We start from the raw sequence: 23,277 nt of genomic DNA, 5'->3' as shown, positions 1-23,277 counted from the left end.
GGAGGAGGAGGGACGGTGCTCCCCAGTTCTCATGACTTGCTGCCTGGCTCCACCCACTGGGCTTCCCACCAGGGAGCGGGGGCCGGTTTCCTAGACCTCTTTCCAAGCCTTGAACTCCTCATCTTCGAAAACAAGCAGTTTCCGTTCACGTGGGGTGACTGACAAGGGCGAATGGGCAGTGTGCTTAGCCCCGAGGCCAAGCGGTGGCGGACTGGGGGTGGGCAGAAAGCTCCCGTCTCTGGGGGTTTGAGCAGCGCTGTCTGGGTGCGGGTGGTGGCGGGGGAGGGGGGCTTCTGACTGCCCCCCCCCCCCGCAGTGCACTCCGGGGGCAGGGCCCACCGCACCAGGACAGCTTGGGTGACTGCTCTCTCCGGAGCCCTGGGGCCCCGCGGCCGGCCCCCTCCTCCAGGAAGCTCTCCAGCCTCTCCATCCCTCTGTCGCTCACCCCCAGGTCCCCTGTTCAACCCACGGGACTTTGCAGAAATCAGGCTGGAGGAATTTATTGCTGGTCTGTGCCCTGGGACCGTGGTCACCAGACTTTGTCCGGCTTCTGGGCCAGAGGCTGTCTCCAGAGTGCCAGGAGGACAAGGACGTTGGTGGCAAACTGCACGTGGCCGAAGACAGGGACCCCGAAGCTGCGGTACAGGAGGCCGCCCACCGTGGGCCCCAGGGTGCGAGTCAAGGGCTGCACGGAGGCACAGAGGCCCAGCATGGTGCCTGAGGGGCGGTGGCGGGGGGGTGCAAGTCAGGCTTGGCCAGGTCCCTCGGCACCACTGCCCTGGCCACCCACTCCCCGGACACAGCTGAGGCCTCCCCTGCCCCCCACCCCACCCCGTCCCGCTTCTGCTCCCCTGGCTCCCTCCACCCAGACATGTGGGTCTGCTCCTTTCGGACCACCCAGCCGGGCAGGGGCCACACTGCCACTTCTCAGATGCGGGGCTGAGCCTGTGCCCTGCCCCAGAAAGTTCCCGAGCAGCACAGGAGGGGCCTGGGACTGGAGCCACAGGGCACGGGCCAGGCCCTGCCCTCCTAGGCCTACAAGGGAGATGGCATCCCAGCCGGGCCGGGCACTGGGGAGGGTGGGCGTGGGGCTGGGGTGCCAGGCAGGCTGACACCCCCAGGATCACCCCCACAGCCCCCACTGCCTTCATATGGACGGGAGAGTGCCCCCCACAGGGCTGGGGAGGGGCCACCCACCTGCCTCTCTTCACCCACTTCCCAGGCTCACCTCGCTGCCTGCGCCCCCGGCTACCTGATGCCCCTGTCACCACGCCCCTCCCAGCAGCTGTGCCCTGTGTGGGCGCGAGTGCGTGTGGGTATTGTCAACAAGACATGTGCCCAGAGGGTCCCGGGCTCCTGGGGCTCAGAGCCCCGGTTCCCTCCCATCTCCCCGCTGGGCCAGCTAGGATGGCCTGGGGAGGCCCCGCCTGGGCTCAGGACCCGGCGTGGGGGAAATTTAAGAGCGGCTTCTCCCATCGCCCACACGCCCTGCAGACACCGGCGAGCAATTACCGCCCCCTCTGTGGTCTCGGGTTCCCAGGCTGGTGCTGGGAAGCAGCTCCTGGCTCCTTCCGAGCTGAGGGGTGGTGCCTGGGGCTCAGGCTCTGTGTGGCCCCAGTGGCTTGGGTGTGCTCCGCCCTCCTCCCTGCAGGGCCCTGCCCCCATCTCTCCGCACTTCGTTCCCCTGCCTCCTCCTGGCCTCTCCTGGGTGCCAGCCCACCACTCCAGGACACCCTCCAGGCCCGGCCGGCCACCCATCAGCCACCTGGTTCCCATCCAGGCCTCTAGACCTCAGTCTGTCCCTTCCGGACCGAGGGGTGGATGGAGTGAGGGTGGGCCAGGCCCCCTGAGCTTCCTAGCCTGCTGGGTTCTTCACCCTCAGGCAGCCACAGGAGCCCGTGAACTCGGCCTGTCCCATGCCGGGACCATGCCTGCCAGGAGCCAGGGGAATGGGCAGCAGCTGGGCACTGTCAAGCCCTGGGACGTGAGTCCAGATGGGAGACTCAGGCCTCAAGAAAGAGAGCTAGGTGCAGAGTGAGGGCTGGCGATCCCTGCTGTGCCCCACCAGGTGGGGGTGGCTGGGGGCTTCGCGCCTTCTTTCTCTCACTCAGGAAGCACTTGCACACACCCCACACTGGGTGCCGGGGAGGGAACGGAAGACCGGCTCCTGCCTCCTCCCAGCCTCGCAGGCAAGCCCCTTCCTGTGCTGACCACGCTCGGCCCCACTGGGCCGTCTTCCTAACTGGCCTCTGCAGGAGACTTTCAGTCCCACGCATCCCTCCACACCTCTGCCCAGCTGGGATGCCTGGAATGGCATCTTTCCATCCTCCTTTTTAGTGAAATCCTGCCCATGCTTCAGAGTCAAGCCAGACACCACCTCCGGGAAGCCCTCTTCCCATCCGCCAGGCCCGACCCAGCCAGGTGGCGAATTTTCACCCGAGCCGTCTTGCGGCCCCCAACCCCTACCCCACTCACGCAGACCCCAGGCCGCCCACCCCACTCAACACTCCCTGGGTCGGGGCAGACCCAGCCTGAAATCGGGGGGCTGCTCCATCTGAAACTGCCCAGAAAGCTTTCCAGAGAGGAGGCCTGGGGCTCCCCAGAGCCTGCCCCTCCCTGGCTCCTGGGGATGCGGCTCTCACCCGTGTCTGAGGCCGAGACAGCCTTGGTCAGCATGCTGTCGGTGACCACGTTGAGGGCACACAGGCTGAAGACTAGGCCCGGCATCAGGAGGCAGAAGTGGAAGACGCTGGACATCGGGGCCTGGCAGGGCAGGGAGGCATGGCAATTGGGGGCCTCACGGGACCAGGGTGGAAGGACCTGTCCCCGAAGTCCCATGGAGGGTGGCCCTGGGCAGGGGTGAGGGGCTCAAATGCATGCTGGGCCTGTGCGGAGGGTCGGGGGACGGGCACGGGTCCCCGGCCGGAGCGGGGGACAGCCCAGAGGCAAATGCTCACCATGGCCAGTCCCACCACGATGAAGCCCAGCACGCTGGTCCGGAGCAGGGCCCCCTCCGAGAAGTGGCTGCTCAGCCGCCCGATGACCAGGCCCTGAATGACCTGGGGAGACGGCGGGGTGGGGGGGCGGTGGTGGGAGGGGTCTGGACCGGGGGCGCCCCCGCAGCTGGGAGCCTCGCTCGGGGTCCCCTCCCAACCCTAGCAGCCACCAGGTCAGAGTAGAAGAGTGGGTCCCAAAGTCTGCGTGTCAGCAGCAAGGGCCCTGGGGGGATGGGCCGGCCTGGGCCCCCCAACAGGCACCCCTCCGCTCACACAGCCGCTCAGTGGGCCGGTGGGCCCCTCGAAAACCAACCTAACAAGACTGCTTCAAACCAGAACCATAGATGTCCTTAAAGAGTCCTACTTTCAGACTTGCTTTCTCTTACATTCCTTCGTTTGCTTGTTTCTGTGGAGGAAGGTCTACCGGGCAAGCCCCTCAGTGCAGCACAGCTGGGGGCCTCTCAACAGCACGGGAGGGTGAATCCGGCCTCCACGTTCATACAGACACCCCGACCAAAACCCTGGCGGGGTGCTGTGGTGCCTCAGTTTCCCTGTTCACTTAAAAAATCCTAAACTCCCATGGCTCAGGTTACTACAGGGAACCAGAAGTTAACAAACAGGTCTGTCGGCTCACACCTGCCCCAGGGGTGACGCGGGCCACCTGAAGCCCCCACGTTCTGTGCACCTCTCTCTAACAGCGCCCAGAGCTGGGGGGCCTCGTACACCACGTCCAGCCTCTGCGCGGACCCCTGCGCAGCACCCCCACCCTGTCTGAGTAAATCCAGGTCCTTCCGGCCCTGCAGACCACCCCTCCCCCCGCACGCGTCCTCAGAGCCTAGCTCTCTGCCTCAGCCTGCTCAGCAGCCGGTGAGCTCCCCACCCCCAGGCCCTTTGCACCTGCAGTCCTCCCAGCCCCGGGCTGACTGCCCCCTCTAAACTCGCACCTCTGCCCTTCTGAGGACCCGATTCTCCTGCGGGGTGCTGGTCACCCTGACGCATCAGATGTGTAGGTGGTCGGGGGCTTATCTCCGTCCCCCTCCGACCCCGAATGACGGGAGCCCCCCATCACTGTGGTGGCGTGGTGCCTGGGGTGTAGGCAAAGGCGCAGCGGGGGCTCTAGCAGGAGGGTCTGCGAGGGACAGAGGGCTGCAAGTCCCCCGGGGCGGCGACGCCCTCCCCTCACGTTAGGACCATCTGGGCTGCCACTCCCCACCGGCCCCCAACCCTAGTGCCCCCCCACACCCAGGGAGCGGGGAGGGGGCGGCCGTGGTCTCCCTGGGGTCAGGCGCAGCCGCCGCACTTCGGGGTGGGGCAGGAAATGGTCTGTGGAGGGAGCAGCAGGTGGAATCCCAGCTGTGGGGGGCCAGGCGAAGGCACGGCTCAGCCTACAGGGGGGCCGCCGCTCAGACCCTCTGTGAGCAGCCCTACTGCTCCCCGGGCTCTGGAGGCAGGGAGGCGCCTGACGCAGGGGGCTTCGGGCCTCTCCCTGGAGACACAAAACCCCACCTCTGCCCGCAGAGGAGCCCCAGCTGCCCCCGGGGGTCGGCCACCATCCTTGCAGGTGCTGGAGCCCCAGGCCTGTCTCAGGCGGGGTCACCACCAGGCTCCTCATCTGTCCCCGAGGGTCTCGGGGGTCTGCTTCCTTGAGCCGACGCACAGGCCTGGCCTCCCGGGGGCAGCCATTTAGAACGGGGCACCAGGGGCCCCAACTCTGGTGCTGTCCCTGCTATTATTTTGTGTCTGTCGCTTGCTTCCCCACCAGGCCGGCCCTCCCTGCTGCCCGTGCAGAGCAGCCCCGGGAGCTGCTATTTTAGCCCCAGGGTCCCGACCAGTCCTGGGCCCAGGGGCGTGGGGAGCAGATGGCCCGGAGGTGCCAGAAATGTCACGTGCTTCCGGAGAGGTCCAGGGCTACCTTCCCCCCCACCCCAGACGGTCCCAGAGCAGCCCCTCCCGCACTCCGGCTGTCGGGCAGCTGTCCAGGGTGGCGGCAGCATGTCAACACCTGTCCCCACCGCCCCGGGGCCTGGTGCGGATGCCCAGGAGGAGCGGGGCCTGGGAGCTGGTGCACCGGACACCTGTCCCACCTGGACACGCGCCTCGGGCGCCTCCTGACGCGCAGTTCCCAGGCTCGAGGCATCTCACAAGGGCAGAGGGTGACTGTCACTCGGGTGGGGCTTCCCGAGGTGGCCGGCCTGCTCTGAGTGCTTGGCCACATCATCACCCCCACAAGTCGCGGTGCTCCACCCCACTGGATGGACAAGGAGACGGAGACTCTGAGAGCTTGGGGAACTTGCCTGCTCGTGGGCAGGAGGCCTTGCCACGCGCCCCACCACTGGGCGCTCCTCCTGCCCCGTCCCGTCTGCCGTGGGGCGCCCAGATGCACACTGGGTGGGCCACGGACCCTCGACATGCTTCCAGACGGGAGGCCAAGGGCTCACCAGCCTCCACGGGGTGCTAGCCTCCTTCCTCCCCTCTCAGACAAGCCCCCCAGGCCGATGGGTGTGCGCACAGGACTCAGGCCCACAGGATGCAGGCCCATCAGTGGGAGCCTCGAGCAGGGAGAGGCGGACAGGCCTGCCTGTGAGGGGGAGCGTGCACCCTGCAAGGCAGGAGGGCAGCGGAAGCTGTCAGCGCTGTGGAGAAACTGAGGCAGGCAGGCTGCGAGGTCCGTTGCATCCAAAGACCCCTACCCACCCAAGACATGCCTTGAGCACTGGGCAGCCACTCACCATCTGGAGAACCCCGAAGAAGGACATGAGGTAGCCAGCCTGGGCAGCGTCCAGCTGGAAGAAGTCCATGGAAATGATGGAGAACATGACCGTGAAGAGTCCTGGGAGAGGGGAGGAAGGGCTGCCTGGTCACCCCAAGCCCCTGGCCGTAGGGCCTGCCTCCCCTGTCAGCTAGGCTGGGAGCCCTGGTCCGGCCACAGTGACCGACAGCTTTCCCGGGGAGGTGGGGGGCCCCAGGGCTGACAATGTGGGAGGATGTGACCCCAGACCCACTGGTGGTCCCCAGAGGCCCCTTTTACTGAAGTCAGCCACTCGGGTCCCATCCCCGTGACCCCAAAGAGCTGACCTGGATCTGGGACAGCTGGTGGGGGCCTGTCCAGGCAGCCCCCTGCGTCTGCCTTCACCCCCACGGACCCGACCCCAGAACCTTCACTTTTGCAAGGGTGAGAACTTTCTGGGGTCGAGAGATGAACCCTTCGCGCCAGCACAACACCTCCTTAATTTGGTCTCTGTGCTGCCCCCCAGTTAGAGGACCCCAGAGTGGGGCTCGGAAACCCTAGGGCAGGGTGCTGAGGACGGTGTGGGAGGTGGGGGGGGGCCCTGCTTCGCCGTCAGGGGCCATCTCCTTCTCCGGGGCCCACGTGACAGGCGATGGCACGGGGAGGGCGTGGAGCACGGGACACGGGGCGGAGGAAGGGGTCCGCCCCAGGCTCTGAGACTCACCCGAGGGGAAGCCGGACACCACCTTGACGAGAAACACGGGCAGGACGCCGGGCCTCAGCAGCAGGCGGCTGATGGCCTTCAGGTCGAACACGCTGGCCTGGGCTCCGCCTGGGGGACCCGGAGAGGCCGCTCAGACCACCGGATGGCCCACTCCCCAGCTCCCCGGCCTGGTCCCCTCCCCCTCTGTCCGGCTCTCCTGGGGTCCGCCTGTATTTGGCTCTTCCTCTGTCCCTCGCAGGCACGTCCTCCCTCCTGACCTCTCAGGCACTGGGCACAGAGGCATGGGGTCCTCTGCTGGCCCCTCTGTGGAGCCCTGACCTTCCCTTGTGGCACCGCTCTGCCCCCCACCTGGCGCTCCCCTAGAACCACACTGCTGCGCACCAGGGTGCCTGCCACTTTGGGACTCAGGATCCTGGCTGACCCCACCCCGTGGTCCCCCCCATCCTCCCCGGGCCTCCCCCTAACATCTCCCCTGCCTCCAGCCTCAGTCTCTCTGAGCCCCCCATGCTTTCCTCCCCTCCAGACTGCACCGGGCTCAGCTCCGATGGTGTCGGCAGCCCGGAGATGCCCGGCACTCCAGAGCGGCTCACGGAGGGAAAGAGAGCGCGCGTGGCCCCTAAATTCGACCCCCGGCCCCGCATGCCTGTTTCCTGGAGCACACCCGCCTCAGCGGGTAGGAAGCCCCCGTGGACTCTGGTATGTCCTGGTCTTGGCCGACTCTCCCTGAAGGGAGGTCCGGGGTACTGGCTGGTGTGGCGGAGGGCTCATGCCTCATACCGGCCCAGCATCCAGGCACGGTGTACCTGGTGGGGCTCACCTGGAGGGGGGTACCTGGTGGGGTGTACCTGGTGGGCTCACCTGGAGGGCTGTATCTGGAGGGGGATGTCTGGAGGTGGATACCTGGTGGGGCTCACCTGGAGGGGCAGCCTGGGCATGGGTGCTAACTCCTTTAGTGCTGATGGGGATGCAGGTGAAGCTGAGGACGGCTGCCACGAGGTTGGCCACAAGAGCCACGGCGGCTGGACATCGAAGCCTGGAGGTGAGAGTAATGGTCACACAGGACTTGGGTCCCTAGGTGTGGGATCTCCCCCACGGGCCCCTTTAGCCACGCTTAGGTCTCGACCGCTGAGAACAGCTCAAACCCCACCAGCCACATCCCCACAGCCTGTGACCTGGGGGTCATTAGGTGATGGGATGAAGGAGCGGATGAAGCTGTCACCATGCCCGACGCTCACGCTGCAGCTGCAGCCTCTGGCATCCACGGCAGGTGGGTCCCGGGTCTCCGAGGAGGGGCAGTGGTGGGAGCCGCAAGCTGAGCCCTGGAGGGCTGGGGTGGAGTCTCCCAGGGATGGTCAGCTCCCAGACTGCCGAGGGGTGGGAAGGCCCCCAGAGGACGGGCCTGGTGCATGTGCGTGCGTGTGTGTGTGTGCACACGTGCGTGTGTGTGTGCGTGCACCCGCTGCTCCCAGCCAGGGCAGGGGCGGCCCACATCTGGGGACTTAGGACTCAGCTCCAGGCCGGGTCTTCCCACATGGAGGAGCCCCCTGCACAGCCCTGGCAGAAGTGGGCCGGCCACGGGTCCTGCCCATTTGACAGAGGTGCAAATTGAGGTTCCCAGAAGCAGGGTCCTGTCCCCAGATCAGTCCTCGTCCCTCTGTTGGGACTGGAGGGACCTCCTGGGAGGGAGACGGCTTGGCGGTGCCTTTGGGTGCCACGTATCTGGCCCTTTGGGCTGTTGGGGAACTACATGCCAGGCGGCCTGGGGCCGGGGCACCAGGAGGCCAAGGGGCAGGGGTGCAGGGGGCCTGGGTTTGCCTCCTGGCTCCACCACGGGACCCCCACTCAGCCTTGTGAGGCCTTTGTCCCTTCCTGCTCGGTAGGCCTCAGGAGCCCCCAGACACCACGCCCCCTCTTCCTGCAGTGTGGGCATGCTGGGCTTGGGAGGGGCTTCGGACGCCACGCTCGGGACACCACCAGGGACCCAGACTCAGGCGGGCCCCTCAGCTTTGGCATCTGAGAACATCCGTCCCCGCCGTGAGTCACTGCACGGAAACTCAGCCCCTGACCCCCTGGAAGGGCCAGGCGGCCAGGCAGGCCATGTCACCTGACAACATGGGCCCTTCCGACCATTACCATTTCTTCTGGAGGCCAACCTGGCACCCTCCTGGGGGTGGAGGGGGGACACAAGAAGGAATGGAAACTTCGTACTGAGCCAGGCCCCGCTCTGACTTTCCAGGCTGGCACAGGGCCGCAAAGCCCTTCCCCTCAGCCGCAGAGGAAACTCCTATACATCCTGCAAGAGCCTTTCTCCGAGAGCCCCTGGCACTCCGCCCCTGGCACTGCGTCCTCTGAGAGGGGCCTGCTCCGTCCGATGGCCAGTACCTGGCCTTGAGGACAAGTGGGCCTGGGGGGCACCCTGCGCCAAGACCCCAGGGAACATCAGACCGTGGGACACACATGTGAGCTGTTTGCAGGCACCACGTCCTGACCCCAACCTCACCAGAGCCCCCAGATCTGCCCTGTTCGGGGCCTCAGGGCATAGACGCAAGGTGCCCTTGGCCCTCCGCGGGGGGCCAAGAACACACTTCCCCTGCCCCCTCCCCCGCACAGCTCACATATGTGTACACACACGCACGCACACGAGGGGCGCACACAGAGCTCCTACGGGAGACACAGGTAGGAGAGGCCTTGTTCCACATGGGGTCGGGGGGCCAGTGGGGTCAGCCCCCCGTATCTCTGGCCAGGCCCTGCCCAGGCTCACACAGGTGGTCGCTGTAGAGCTGACAGTTGCTGGCCCTCCCCTCCCCTCCCCCACTGGCCCATCTCTGGCCGCCCCCGCCGACCCCCACTGCCCGCGATGGTGGATATTCGGCCTTCCTGGCCACCAGGCTTCCAAATAAACGGGCATTTCCACGGACCCACAGGTCAGAGGCTCAGAGGCCTGCACTCAGTCGCCTGCGGAGGACCGAGGCCGGCCCAGGCTGGAGCCCCCTCCTCGGGCTGGCAGGGACTGATCTGTGACGCGGGCAGGGACCCAGCCAGAGAGAGGGGCCCTTTCTTCAGGACTCGCGCGTCACTGCTTGGGGCCTGGCGGGCAGGGACAGAACCTGCTTTCTTCGCCAGATGCCCCGGAAATTCGCGGGAGCAGAGGCGGCCACTTAGATGGCTATTTCGGGAGGCTGGTGACAAGCGAGGGCCGGGTGGTGGCAAGGAGCCAGGCCCCTTCTTGTGGCATCTCACCCACCCCTTGCGTGAAGGCTGGTAAACCGAAGGGAGCATGGGGACCCTGGGGGACCCGGTGGGGGGTGGGGGACCGTAGCTTCCCAGGGGACATGGGGGGTGTCCTTCCACCCTCACACCCCCTCCAACTTCCCCAGGACAAATGCCAGAGGGGCGAGCAGAAGGCAAGGGAACGGCGGGCCAGCTCGGCCCCTCCGCCCCCCACCCCTGCACGGAGGGCCGTCTCCTCGGCCTGGGTGCTCTCTGCCTCGGTGCCCCCACCGGGCGCTGCTCTGTTCTCCAGGACACAGCTTGGCGCCCCTCCCCAGGGACCTTCGGGTCAGTGAGCCCCTGAGCACGGGGCAGAGTCAGCTCCCCCACCACCCGGGGCCTCCCGCCTCCTTTGTGCGGGACCCCGTGGGATGGCCGCGCCCCATTGCTGTTGGCTCGTTGGAGCCGAGTTACAAATTGAGTGTCGACTACGACGGCAGGCAGGCAGGCAACGTTCAGCGTGTCTTTGTCCACCCACCCCTTTTGTTTTCGGTTGAATGGATGGACAGGAGGCCGGAGGGATGGAGGCCACGAAGGGGCTCGGGGCAAGACTCCGGGCACCCGAGTCTCTTTGTCCTTTTGCCCTTCTCTGCAGCGACCTTGCTGGGTGACCTCCTCTCCTTAGATGCAAATGAGGGCCGGACTCCCTGGGGGCCAGCCTCCCGGACACCTTGTCCCCACCCCCAACGGCTGCACGGGTTCCCAGGGGGCTGGTCGCTGCTGGTCACCGGCACTGGTTGATGGGTCCGGGCCTTGCCTCCTCAGCTCGAGGGCCCGCCGTTTGCCAGTGAGACATTGTCAGGAGGGAGGTGGGCTGGGCCGTCTGCCCACCGTGCCTGCCCACCTTGTGCTTTTGTGCCCTCTACCAACCCAGTCCGACCACAAGGTGACAGTACTCATGAAACCAGCCAGGGCCGCCCTCGCCCTGCTCTGAGGCTCCCCTGGCTCTGGGGGGCTCAGGGCCTCCTGGGTGGCACACCCCTCTCCCATCCAACCTGGAGGACAGGCTGCGGTCAGCTGGGACCCAGCTTCACGTGGCACCTGGCTGCAAAAGTCACCAGACTCACTGGATGTCAGCCTGGGGCTTGGGGTGCAGAAGTCACCCAGCGCTGCCGAATCAACAATATCTGAAAACAGAAGTCCTGTGGGGCCGCTCCAGATTCAGCCTCCCTCTGCCTTCCAGGTGCCAGAAAAAAGGCCGAGAAGCCTCGTCTAGCCTGACCCTTTCCAGCCCTCCGTGTCCCCTGAGCGCCTGATCCCTCCATTTCCAACCACACAGGCCTCCAAGCATGCCCCGAGTTCCTTCCTGCCCCGGGGCCTTGGCACAGCCTTTCTCTCTGCCTGGAACACTGTCCATCGCAGCCCACCTTCAACAGCTGACTTCTCCCTCGCCTCTCAGGTCTAAGCTGAGCTTACTCTCAGCCAGCTGGGCCCTGTCTGTGCACTTCCCTGTGCCCGGGACACCCAGGGTCCTTCTGCCAGGTCCCGTGGTGGGGAGAGCCTCGGTGAGCCATCGTGAGCACCAAGTGGAGCAGGCCGCCTGGCTGACCCACGAGTCCCTCCTGTCTCCGTCATTCAGGGCAGCCCGAGTGTTTACTCATTAACTTCCAGAGGAAGCAGGGGTGTCACTGTGTCACTGGGGTGGAAACCCTCTGCCAGCAGGATAAGGCCCTCCCCTTCCCCGGCCAGACCGGAGGCTGAGATCAAATCCCAAGTCCTCAGGGAGATGAGGGGTGTCATAAATTCCCTCTGAGTCACCGAGGGCCCACCGGGCAAAGCTCACGCCGCCAGAGCAGAGCCACTCACCGCCAGCCAGTGCCCAGGAGGGCTGCCGGCGACACAAACGCATCAGGTAGCCTGACCTCCAGGGTCTGCAGCTGCAGGCTGCCCTGCCCGGTGCAAACCCTCCCCAGCCTCCGTGAACTGCTATCCTCGTGGGCATCTGCCCAAATCCCGAGCCCTTGCAGGGGACCGAGCCCCCGCTGTACCCGAGACCGGGAGTACGACAGCCCATCCGCACTCAGCGAGTGGGGGGCCTGCCCGCACTAAGTCCGACAGTCAGGCCTGGGGCTCCCCCCTTTCCAGGAATCCCTGGACCCGCTCCCCTGGGACCTGACTCAGGGCCATGAGTCACAGAGCGCCGCCCCCCCAGGCCCTGAGTGGGGAGCCAGGCCTCCCAGCTGGAGCTCGGGGCTGAGCCCAAACCAGTTAAACCAGTGCCCTTCCCACACCCTGAGGCTGCCAAGGCCACTTCCTCTCTCCGCCCCCTGCTCCCCCGAGGTGGGAGGCATGGCTGAGGCCTTTCGGGGGAGGGGTCACAGGAGGTGGGTTGGGCAGGAAGGTGGCGGCCAGGGAGCCCTCACAATGTGCCTTGGTTTCCATCGAGGAAAGGGAAGGAAGGCGCGAGGTGGCCCTTGCCCCAGGAGGACCGGGAGACAGGGCACTGGCCCTTGCCTTGGGGCACTGGGGTCCTGGAGCCCACTTCCCCTGGGCCTTGGACGGGGAACCTGGAGCTCCATGGGGGAGACTCACTCTCCTGGGGATCTCAGTTTTCCCACCCATCAAAGGAAATATACAGGCTATCAAGCACCTTATATCTTGGGATGAAAGAAGGCAGGGAAGAGAATGGATTGTTCCGGAAGGTAAGGGCAGGGGTGCAGGCAATCTTGGGGGCTGCTCGGGGAAGAGGGCAGTGAGTGGTGTCTTCTGGGTCAGCAGCTGGGATGGAGGGAAGGGAAAGTGATGGCAAGAGGGGACAGGGGTGGGGCTGGCAGAGGAAGGTTCTGGACAGCCCGCACACCTCGGAGCCGTGCAGGTGGGCCCAGTTCACAGGTGAGAGCACCTGTCCAGGTGACCGTAGGTGCCCCGCAGCCCACGGTAGCGGGTGGCTGGGCTGTTGAGAGTCCAGGTGGGTGGGGCAGCATGGGGGGGCTCCTACCTGCCCCGCCTCTCCCTCTCCCGTCCCCTCTTCGCACCCTGGCCCCCACTTACACACTCCCAACCCTCCTTCTGTCCTTCCTGGGGAGACTGAGGCCCTCTTTCTCTTGCTCCCACCACCCCAGCGGCTCACGTGCAGGCAGAACCCGCAGTCACTGCCACCCCGTCAGTAAGGCGGGGCCCTCCCTGCCGTGACCCACGTGCCCCATGGCTTCTGGAATGTTCTCCTGGATCTCCTTCCCTTCATGTCCTCACTGTGCCTCCTCCTCGACCCCTGCTTCTAATATGAAGTGCCAGGTTGGGGCTCAGGGCTTGGGGCTCGACCTGAACCAGGTCCTAGGGCTTAGAAACCACCCAGGTGAGGACACACCCCCTCTCCATCCACAGCTGCCTTGACCGCTTGCTGGGCACCAGGGCCAGCCCAATGGAGACCCAAGTCCCACTGGCCCCAAGGGTTGCTCAGATCTCAGAAAGGTTCATGGCTCGCCCAGGGCCAGCTCCAGAGTCCGGGCACGGCCCTGGGCTCGCACCCGCATCCCACCCGTCGGCAAAACCAAGGCCGACCCTGCCCTCTGCCTTCTCCCCCCACTGCCACCCCCGGTCCAGCTGCGCCCCTCTCCCGCCTGGACTGGTACAAGAGCCACCTCACTGGTCTCCTCACAGCGGCCCTCGCTCCCACGTTCTCCACACATTAACCAGGTCACACCCCGTTCCTGCTCACACCTGCCCAGGGCTCCATGGCCTGGCCCCCCTGCGCACCTCCCCTCCATCCCCTCCCCGCTTCCCCACTCCAGCCACACCGGCCTCCTCGCTCCCCCAACCTCAGGGCCTTTGCATTTGCTGGGTCTTTGCTTTCCCAGTCGTCCTCCTGCCTCCCCACTCACCTCCTTCGGGTGAGGCCCTGGTGGCCACCTGTCCATCTGCCCTCGATCCCACTGTATTACTTTTTACCCCATGTGGCTCATCCCGACATGATAGAAATACATATCGTTTGCACTTTATCCGAGGACTTGGCCTGTCCTATTGGCCACCGTATCCCAGAGCCTGGAATCGAGGGCACTTAGTAGCTGTTCAATAAACACCGGTGAGGAAACAGACGAATGGAGCCCCGCCTTTCCCACTCCAGCCTCCTGCCTGAGGAGTTCCGTAGACACAGACATCCACAAGCCAGGCTCTGATGAAAATACTGCGGGTGGGGGGCTGGGGACAAGGACCTCCCTCCACACTGGGAGCTGGTGTAACAAGGCCACCCTCCCCTCCTGTTCCCCAATCCCTGGGGATCAGCCATCACCCGGTCGCTTCTACTGCTGCTGGGGTCTGTCGCATAGGATCATTCAAGATCGGGAGGCCTGGCAGGGTCAACCGAGGTGCCCGCGTGCACGTGCATGTACGAGTGTGTGCACGCGCGTGAGTCAGACGCCAGACTGACTCCTCCCCTGAGTGGAGTCCCAGGGCAGCTCCCAAGCCTGCACAGGGACGTTGGGTCACCAGCTGGCACACGGCCTCCACCCACAGCTGGGCACCCACCTTCCAGCCCGACAGCAAAGACTTGGGTCTGAATGAAGGCAAGGGGCAAGGTCCGCTCCTATGAAAGAAGCCGATTTTGAGTGGGTGTTGGGGCCCTGGGAGAGGAGAGGAGGAACAGGGTGGGGCGCTGGTCGCCCAGCAGCGGAAACGAGGTGCCCCTCCCTAGCCCGGCGGGACCTCTCCAGGGCTAGGTGTCTCTGGGTCCAAGGTTATGCTCTTCTCCCAGGCCGCACGCTGGGGCCGCTGGTACAGACGGTTCTGTGGTTACCAAACCTCCAGAAGCTGGGTCCGGCTGCCCCCAGGGTCCCCAGCCCAGGGCCACATGGTGCCCATGGGTCATGCCGGCACCCCGCCTGCAGGACCTGCCTCGGGTTTCTCTAGGTCCAGCCTGATATCCATGGGACCCCTGACGGCCGCGCGTGCCCCTAGCTGGGACCTCCTGGGGCCGCGGGGCGGGGGGCGGCCCTGCGCCCGCTCTTGTCCTGGAGCGCACCCTTTGGGGCTGCGGCGCGTGGGGAAGGTGCCAGGTGGCTGCCGCGGGGCGGGGTGGGGGCCTGCAGTCGTGCTCCTGCCCCGGCCCCGCCCACGGCCAGCCCCGCCCACCACTAGCCCCGCCCACAGCGTGGGGCCGGACGGATCTTCCTTCACCCGACCCAAGCTGCTCAACGTGCAGATGGAGAAACCGAGGCCCAACTTCAGCCTTCCTGACCAGCACCCCCACCCTGCCTCCCGGCCCCCGCCACCCCCCCCCGCCCCCCGGGGCCGGGTTCCCGCCTCTGCCACTCACCCGCACGCGGTGCTCAGGGTCCCGCCGAGCAGCGAGCCGAAGATTATGCCGACCCCGAAGCACAGGCCCAGCCGGCCCAGGGCCGCCGGCCGCTCCTCGGGCGCAGACAGGTCGGTGATGACCATCTGAGCGGCTGGGGGCGGAGCGGGGGGCTGAGCGGGACGACCCCCTTGCGGAGCACCTTGCGGCCCAGGCCACGCCCCCACCCGCCCCTCCCCCACTTGCTCCCCAGGCCACGTTCCCGTGTCACACCCCCCCCACCCCAGTCCTGCTCTCGGGCCCAAACTGGCACTCAGAGGGTGACCTCCGTCCCCCCCTCTGGCTCTGGCCACCCCCACCTCCCTCAGGTCGTGCCCTGGGCCCAGGCTCCCCCAACGTGCCCCCCCCCAACCTTGTCCTCCTGCAGGGGCCCTACCTGGCCCTACCTGACCCTACCTGGCAGCCCGTGCATGAGTGCTGCAGGCAAGGGCGAGACATAGAGCAAGGCCACGCCGGGCAGGGCCGGGCTGCAGGCGGCCACCAGGATCAGGTAGAAGGCGGAGGACGCCAGGAAGCTGAGTGTGAACGCGGCCCGCGCCCCGCGCTGGTCGGCAAACCTGGGGGGCCTCAAACTGTGAGCCCCACGGATACCAGGCAGGGTCCTCTCTCTGCCCCGACACCCACCCCGTGGGGCTGCCGGGTTGCTAGGCCACAGGGATCCCCTCATGGCCGACAAGGGAGGCCTGGGTGCGGGATGGTCGGGGCAAGGGCCCCTCTGGGGGTCTCAGCTTCCCAGTGCTTCCGCTGCGGCAGCTTGCAGCGACCTGCGGGGGGCGTCTGACCGAGCCGGGCATCCGCACTCCCTTCGAGAATACCTTGTGGGGTCCCAATGGAGCACGGGTCTATGAGTAGTACAGTAAGTGTCTCCCAGGGGCACCTGGGGGGCTCAGTCCCTTAAACGGCTCAGGCCATGATCTCAGGATCCCCGGGATCTAGCCCTGGGTCAGGCTCCCTGCTCAGCGGGGAGCCTGCCTCTCCCTCTGCCCCTCCCCCCGCTTGCCTGTGCTCTCTCTTTAAACAAAAAAATAAAATCTTAAAAAAAAAGTGTCTCCCAGGCTCCAGCCCTTTCGCCACCCACTCCCAAGCAGCCCCAGGAAACCCCCCCCCAGAACCCCTGCTGTCTGACTTTCCCATCTCTGGAGCCCCTTTCCTGCGCAGTTACCCTAAAGATCCTGCCACGTTGATCTGGCCTCCTCAGGGTTTGCAGGAGGATGTCTGCTGCCCTGTCCCAGCGCCCCCACCTGAGCCCAGTGCCTCCCCCACCGAACATCCCTGCCCCCTGGTACCTGCCAAACACTGGCCCGCCCAGCAGCTGAAGCACGCCAAAGGCCGTCTGCAGGTAGCCGAAGGCCACAGAATCCAGGCCCAGCCACCGGGTCAGGTACTGCAAACACAGGAGGGGCCCACAGGAAGGGTCAGGGAGTCCGGGGTGTGCAGTGGGTCGGGAGTGGGAGACGTAGCCCTGAACTGGGGGGAAGGGAAGCCCTCTGACCACGCTGCGGTGTGCCCGGGAGGGGCCCTCAGGCCTGGAGCTCGGCTACTTATAGCAAGGAGCCCATTGGGGCCTCTGGGACCAGCTTCACCGGGCCCAGTGGTCAGGGACGGCGGCTGCCGGCCCTCCTTCCCCTCTGCAGGGCACACCTCGCCCATTCAAAGCTGCCTGGTGGACTGTAGCATCTTCCAGGCCAGCAAGAGATGGTCCCCAAATGCCCTGATGACCTCCAGAAGGTGGCCCATTTCCCGGCAGGACCCATGCCTGCTCTTGGGGGCTCCTAGCCTCTGCAGGTACCACCCTGGGGAAGGTAAAGGCCGTGACGAGTGTCTGTCCAGAGAACGGGAGGAGTCCTGGGGACCCCAGATTAGCCCGCTCTAATCCTCTGGCTTCAATATTCCCCACCCTGGCCTCTGAGTTCCTGGCCCCTCCCTCCAGGGATTCCCCCCTGTAATGGGTTGAATTGGGTCCCGCCCACAAAATCCTAATGCTCAATATTCGGAATGTGACCTTATTTGGAGATAGAGTCTTTACAGAGGGAACCGAGTTCAAGGAAGGTCATCCGGGTGGGTTTGGTGTCTTTATACAGAGGGGAATTTTGGACACGGCCTCACGCAGCAGGACAGCCGTGTCAGCGGACAGTTGGGGCAGACCCTGGAATATGTGGGGAGTGCCTGGGACGAGCAGAAGCTGGAAGAGGCAGGAAGGACCGTCCCCTGCGGGCTTCAGGGGGAGGCCTGAGACCCCGGGATTCGGACTTGTGGCCTCCAGTCTGTGAGAAGCAAACTTCTGTGGCTCTAAGCCACCCGAGTTTGGTGCTTTGTCGTGGCGACCCCAGGAAACAACTACGCCTCATGCCCGACCCCACACCCTGTACTCTCCCTAAGCTCAGTCAAGGGCATCCCGCCCGCCTGCCTTCTTTCTCACCTGCACACCCCTTTCCCCAGGGCAGCTGCAATCCCAGGGCACTGGGCAATCTCCCCTCCTCCTGGCATGGGGCGGGGCAGGGGGCTGGGGGCGCTGAGCCCCACTGGAGAAGCCTGAAGCCCTGCTGTCTGGTCTCTCCTGCTGGCGCACTTGACTGGACGATCATCGCACGTTCCCCTAATGAGTCCATGCTCTCCCCGCCCACTGTACCCCACCTTCTCCTCGCACTCAAACCTGCCTCATCCTCCCCTCCCACCCCAAAGACCTCTGCTTCATGGCTGATGCCTCCGCCCTTGCAAGGGTTCAGGTGCAAATCCTCAGAGTCATCCCTGACCACTCCTCTTGCACAGTCACATCCAATCCATCGGCAACTCTTGGGCTCAACCTTCACCACAGACCTCAAAGCCAGCGGCTTCCTACCTTCCCCACGGCCAGCACCCTCCTGGAGTCCTCGCAGCCTTTCTGGGGCCTTACCTCCTTCTCCTCTCTGCTCACTCCTCTCTAGCTGCACTGTTCTCACTACTGCCCCAGGGCCTTTGCACCAGCCGGGCTTGCTCTTTTTCCTTTAAGCTTGCCTTCTCGGGGAGGCTTTCCTGCCCCCGTCGGTGGGCACTCCCAGACCCGGCAGCACGCCTTGTCTCACACATGGCACGGTCTAAGGATTGTGTGCTCCGAGCCTGCTGTATTCCAGGTTCTGAGAACAGGATGCACGTAATAGGTGCTTGGCGAGCATTTGCAGAACAGTATGTTCCACACGTGCTCTGCCTTCAGCCGTTCACTCATCACTCCCTGCACCAACCCTCCCAGGGAGGGACATTGTGACCCATTTCACGATGGGACGGCGAGGCGTCTGCCCAGCCCCCTGGCTGCTAAGGAAGGGAGTCAGCGCCCCCTCGCACCCGGATCCCTGGGCATGGACTGCTCATGACAATCCCCTGGGGAACTTTAAAAAGTGGCCGGCTGCTGTGCCATGGCCCCACCCAGGCCAGACGGGAAAGGCCCTCTGGGACCTCCACAGCCAGGCCAGCTCCACGGGGGTCTGCTGAAGGAACTGGCAGGAGGGCAAAGGCGGGCTCTGCGGACAGCAGGTGAGCGGGCACCGAGAGCTGACCATGGCCGCTTAGCCAACGGCCTATCACCGGGCAGAGTTCCAGCCCGGGGGAGGCAGCGGGGAGGAGATGGGGCCAGCCCCGCCCTCACGGGGAGACAGAAATAATTTAATAGCATGGAACAGGGTGTGGGGCGTGGGCAACCTGCAGGAGGACTGACCCGGCGGGACCTGGATGGAGGGTAAGAGGTTCTAGGGTCTGGGCAGGTGTTGGGAGGGAGGCCTCCCTGTGGAAGAGGCCCAAGCAGAGGCCTGAGCGCAGGAAGGACAGGAGCCGAGCAGGTGTTGGGGCGGTGGATCAATAGGGCAACAGTCCTGGTGGGGTGGAAGGGACGGAGCCAGGCCAGCCAGGGGGAGGGGCACTGCCACCAGAAGGGCTGCGTGGCAGTGGGGGTGGCTCCCTATGGCCCCTCCCCGGGGCCGCCGTGCACCAGAGCGCAGAAAGTGCTGATGGAGGGCCCAGAAGGCACAGTCCCTGGGTTCCCCGACGAGGGGCCTGGGCAGCCCTGGGCCCCCACCCCCGGCCCCTGCCATTGCACGACGGAAGAAGAGAGGGACAGTGGGGCATGCGGGCGGCTTGCCGCCCGGGGGAGGGTACTCACCGGCATGATGGAGAACCGCATGAAGAGGCAGGTGAGCTCCAGGGCAACCAGCAGGTAGGTGAGTAGGATGAGCCGGGGATGGCCCAGCGTGCCCATCTTGCCGGAGTGCTGACCCTGGCCCCCAGGGGCTCCGGCTCCCCGCATCCCGGACAGGTGTGGCGGGAGAGCCTGGACGGATCCGAGCAGGAGGCCGGCACAGTGGGCAGGGGGCAAAAGTCGTGTTGTGCTGGGCGAGGGTGCTGAGTCACGGGGCGGGAAGCGGGCCGTGCCTGGCCTGGCCTGTCGTCGAAGAGAGGGCCTGTGGGAGAGGCCAGAGCTGCAGGACCCCCAGCTGGGCTTCCAGCCACCTGCTATGTGACCTTAGGCCACTCTCGCCCTCGGAGAACGTGGCAGGCGGCCCTCCCCCTCCGCCAGGGACAGCTCTGGGTCTGTGGGCACACAGCTCCTGGGGAACGTGACACAGAGACCGTGCCCCCTAGTGTGGGCCAGGCTCCGTTCCCCCTGTGCCTTACACAGGGAGGCACCAGCACCCCATTTTAAGAGGGAAGCCCCGTTGTAGAGGCCCAGATGGTTGCTGACTGCAGCTCAGGTAGGTGTCTCCGGCATGTGTGGGGCTTATGTATTTTGGGTCCCGGTTATTGGAGGGGGGGCTCCTTAGGCCCATAGCGTGTCCCCCACCCCTATGGAGCAGCTTCTGGAGGAAGGCTTAACCCCCCTCGTCCAGTCCTCCAGCCAGAGCCCAAGGGGGCTTCGGAGTGGCCTGAGGGGGTGCTGGGGGCCGAGGCTCAGCCTTTCAGGCCCCCCAGGGCAGGCAGCTCTGCTGCACCTCCCGCTGCAGGGTCTTGTCTGTCCTCCAGCCTGCAACCGGTTCTGTGGACACCTCCACAGAGTTTTACCAAATGAACACTCCATTGTACACTTGAGCCCCAGGGTGGCCTTCAGAGCCTGGGGTCCAAGGCTGGGGGTGGGGGTGGGTGACAGTAGGAGGAAACCCCGGCCGCTGCCTCTGGCACCCTCCTCATCCTGGTTCAGGGAGGCTGGGGGAGGCAGGTAGAGGCCGAGAGCCTCGGGTCAGGGGCACCTGGCTGGTTGCTCAGAGGCTCCATGCTACAAGGGGTATGGTCAGGGACGCCCCCTCCAGAGTGAGCTCTGACACCTGCCTTGCCCTGGGGTGAGCCCTCCTGGGGTGAGCTCCGGCCTGGCCCTTCCGTTGCTGGGCCTGGGCACCCACGCTCTCTGGGGGGCCTGAGGCTCAGTCTTCCTGGGGTGACCTGGGACACCGGCTTTCTTGGGTGACCTGGGACGCTGGCCCAACATGTCCTGGGAGGATAGGCACCCCCCTCACCCTGCAGCTTTTCTCCCAGGTTGGTGGCGGAGGCAGGGACTCTGACTTCTGGAAGGGGGCTGGTGTCTAGTCCACACATGGGGTGGGCAGAGTGGGGAGGTGGACAGGGCAGAGGGACCGGGGACAGGGGCTGGAAAGGATAGGAGGAGAGAGGGGTGGAGGGAAGGAAGGGAGAGGGGAAGGGAAAAGGGCAGGGCTCAGTGTCTGGCCTGCCCCCTCCCTAAGGTGTGCACAGAGACCCAGAGGAGGGGTGGGGGACAGGAGCATTTCTGGAAACAGCTCCGGGGTCTCTCCCCAGCTCTCCCTACAGACCAGTGGATGCCAACTCCTCACTTCACATGGCTGCCACTCCATCCCCCTTGGCCGGGGCCACCAGAGACCCATGGAATGCAGGCACACCTGGCTTCAAGCGGTCCCTCGGTGGGACTTTGGGGGCTGGGGAACCGGGGTGCTCACAGCCACCCAGATCCCCTGCTGGCATCCTCGGGAGCACAATTCCCCCGATAAGGAACCGGACGCTGGTCCAGGACACTGCCGCTCCGCCTCCACAGGCCCAAATGTCAAAGTCAAAGTCCCCTCAGCCCGTGTTAACTCAGGGTACCAGGGGCCCGGCCAGGTGGAGCCCTCCCGCGTTGCCCAGGGACGGCCGGGAGGGTGGACCAAAGTCCGCATGGTAGGGGGCAGAGCCAGGGAGCCTGAGGCCTGCTGCTGAGGCCTCTCAGGGCAGGGGCTGGCAGGCCCCCACAACTCACCCCTCCTATGTTTGAGGAAGGCTCCGTCCGAACAGTGCAAATGGGGGACATGTGTTTGTACTGCAGGATGGTGTCCCCTGTTCTCTGCCAACCTCAGGAGTTGCACTGAGAGCCCAGAACGGGGGCAGGTGGACCAGCAGGGGTTTCCTGGAAGAACCGCACGGAAAGGCTGACCTGCAGAAGCGGGGGGCCATGGTGTCTGAGATTCGGGACCCCTGGGAGGAGGATCGGAGTCCAGGTGGTTCTGGGCTCCGTGGGGGGCGGAGTGGGGATGGGGCTGTCCCCAGGAGGTTCCACACCCCCCAGGGCCTGTGGGCTCCAGCCTGGCCGCTTGCCATAGACCTGGCCAGGAGGTGGGGACATCATCTGGCCCCTTCTGGTTTCTCTGGGCAGGAGTTGGGGGGAAAAGAGGCAGGAGAGGGAGCAGGGAGAGGGTCTCCAGTCTGCCCCAGGGCAGGTGGGGGAGGCGGAGGGCACGTGGGGTGGGCAAGAAAGAGCTGGTTACTCACCTCTCCCTTCCTCCTGCGTCCAGCAGGGCCTTTGGAGGGCTTGGAACTGGTTGGAGCAGAAGTAATCGGCTCTAGCATGAGTATTTGTCATGAACAGGCTCCGTGTGGGCGGGGAGCTTCCTGGTCCTGAGAGTGTGGGAAATCTGCCCTACGGGCCACACGATGAGTGGAACCCGGAACACTAGAATCCCCGACCTGTTCTTCCTTCCCCAGAGTAGCCAGCCCCGCTCACTTAGCCACTCAACACACACTCAACACTTCCCCAGGGCCCACTGCTAGCCCCGGGGCGATCCTAGCCCCCAGCTGCCTCTCGCAGAGACAGGCTGACAATTCTGCAGGGGCAAGGCTGATCCAGGTCCACGGGAGGAATCAGGGGCAGGGTTAGGAGGTGACACCTCCGGGGAGTCTAAGGATAAGCGAAGACTGGCCAGGGGCAGGAAGGTATTTTGAAGGTGGAGGTGTTTCGAAAACCGAGAACCCTTGATGGGGTGGGGGCAAAGGTGTGTGTGGGGCAAGAGTTAATTCTGGAGAGGGGTGGTGAGGCCAGATCTCAGAGGGTCTCACCGGCCACCCTAAGGCCCGCGGGAGCCCCAGAGGGCTGGGAGGGGGAGGCACAGGGGGAGATGTGCCCTGGGGAGGGACCGTCTGGCTCAGTGTGCTGGAGGGTGAGACCCATGTGAGTCTCCCAGAGCTGGCAGGACCCCGGGGCCTGCCCGGGCATCTGAACTGCGGACGGGCTGCGGAACAGGCAGCCTCGCTGACGCCGACTGGCTTTTGTTGAGCGCCACCGCGTGCTGGGCTCTGTGCCAGGTGCTGGGGATACTCAGCCCACAGGCGCGACTGCCCTGGTGTGGCTTGCATTGTAGCGAGCCTGAGAGTGCACGTGTGTTCATGCGTGTGTGCACATACACGTGTGTACGTGCACATACGTGTGTGCAAGTGTGTGCACATACGTGTGGGTATGCATGCATGTGCATGTGTGGGTGTGTGCGTGTATGTGTGAGGGGACAGATAATACCCAGTACGTGCGATAGGTGAATTATACACTGATTGTGAGCGTGTGGGTTGTGCTCTGCACGCAGTGCAGCCCCTGCAGAGTTCTGGGCTTTCCTTATGTTCTTCTGGAAGGAGCCTCTGGCTGATGGGACCGACAGGCATGGGCCCGCACAGGGAGGCTTCTGCAGTCCCAGTAGGGTGAGGTGGCAGCAGAGGTGGGGGGTGGGATTCCACACACCCTGGGAGGGAAGAGTTGGACAGGGTGTCCTGATGGACGGGGCATGGCCAGGAGAGACCTGCAGTATGGGCTGCCCTTAGCGGGGAGGTGGGGGCTTCTGGAGGGAGAACATGCTGGAGCTCGATGCTCAGGTGGGCGGAGACGGGGGTCAGCACACAGGTGTAGGAGGGTGTGGTTTGGGGCTGTGGTCTGAGCTGGAGGTTTGAAGTAGGGCACCATCCTCAGCGAGATGAGCGCCTTTGTGGGTTGACAAGGGGTCGACAGTGCTTGTTACTTTTATTATTCCCCGAGGCCCACCTC

General features: G+C 65.3%; 1 protein-coding gene across 1 annotated transcript; it reads right to left on the bottom strand.

Moving 5' to 3' along the window:
• Positions 1 to 484: 484 nt before the first annotated feature.
• Positions 485 to 21,824, bottom strand: SLC67A1 (solute carrier family 67 member 1). The gene is made up of 12 exons (XM_006736302.3): positions 21,744 to 21,824; positions 21,235 to 21,408; positions 19,138 to 19,435; positions 16,295 to 16,392; positions 15,405 to 15,565; positions 14,970 to 15,102; positions 7,363 to 7,481; positions 6,449 to 6,556; positions 5,726 to 5,826; positions 2,958 to 3,059; positions 2,643 to 2,763; positions 485 to 717 (listed from the first exon to the last, which is right to left on the bottom strand). Exons 3-12 carry the CDS (start codon positions 19,279 to 19,281, stop codon positions 530 to 532), a joined length of 1,275 nt encoding a protein of 424 aa, XP_006736365.2. The 5' UTR covers positions 19,282 to 19,435; positions 21,235 to 21,408; positions 21,744 to 21,824; the 3' UTR covers positions 485 to 529.
• Between the last annotated feature and the right edge of the window lie 1,453 nt (positions 21,825 to 23,277).

The sequence above is a fragment of the Leptonychotes weddellii genome, chromosome 11 (assembly GCF_054177405.1).
Source record: "Leptonychotes weddellii isolate Sample4059 chromosome 11, ASM5417740v2, whole genome shotgun sequence".
Classification (NCBI taxonomy): Eukaryota; Metazoa; Chordata; class Mammalia; order Carnivora; family Phocidae; genus Leptonychotes; species Leptonychotes weddellii.
Note: the sequence above shows the minus strand (reverse complement) of the source record. Positions and strands in the feature narration are given on the sequence as shown.

Coding starts and splice junctions, on each gene's coding strand:
- SLC67A1 (XM_006736302.3), bottom strand. CDS start 19,281: ATGCGGGGAGCCGGAGCCCCTGGGGGCCAGGGTCAGCACTCCGGCAAG. Junction 3,060..5,725: donor TCTTCGGGGTTCTCCAGATG/GTGAGTGGCTGC, acceptor CCGTCTCCCCAG/GTCATTCAGGGCCTGGTCAT. Junction 718..2,642: donor TGTCTCGGCCTCAGACACGG/GTGAGAGCCGCA, acceptor ACCGCCCCTCAG/GCACCATGCTGGGCCTCTGT.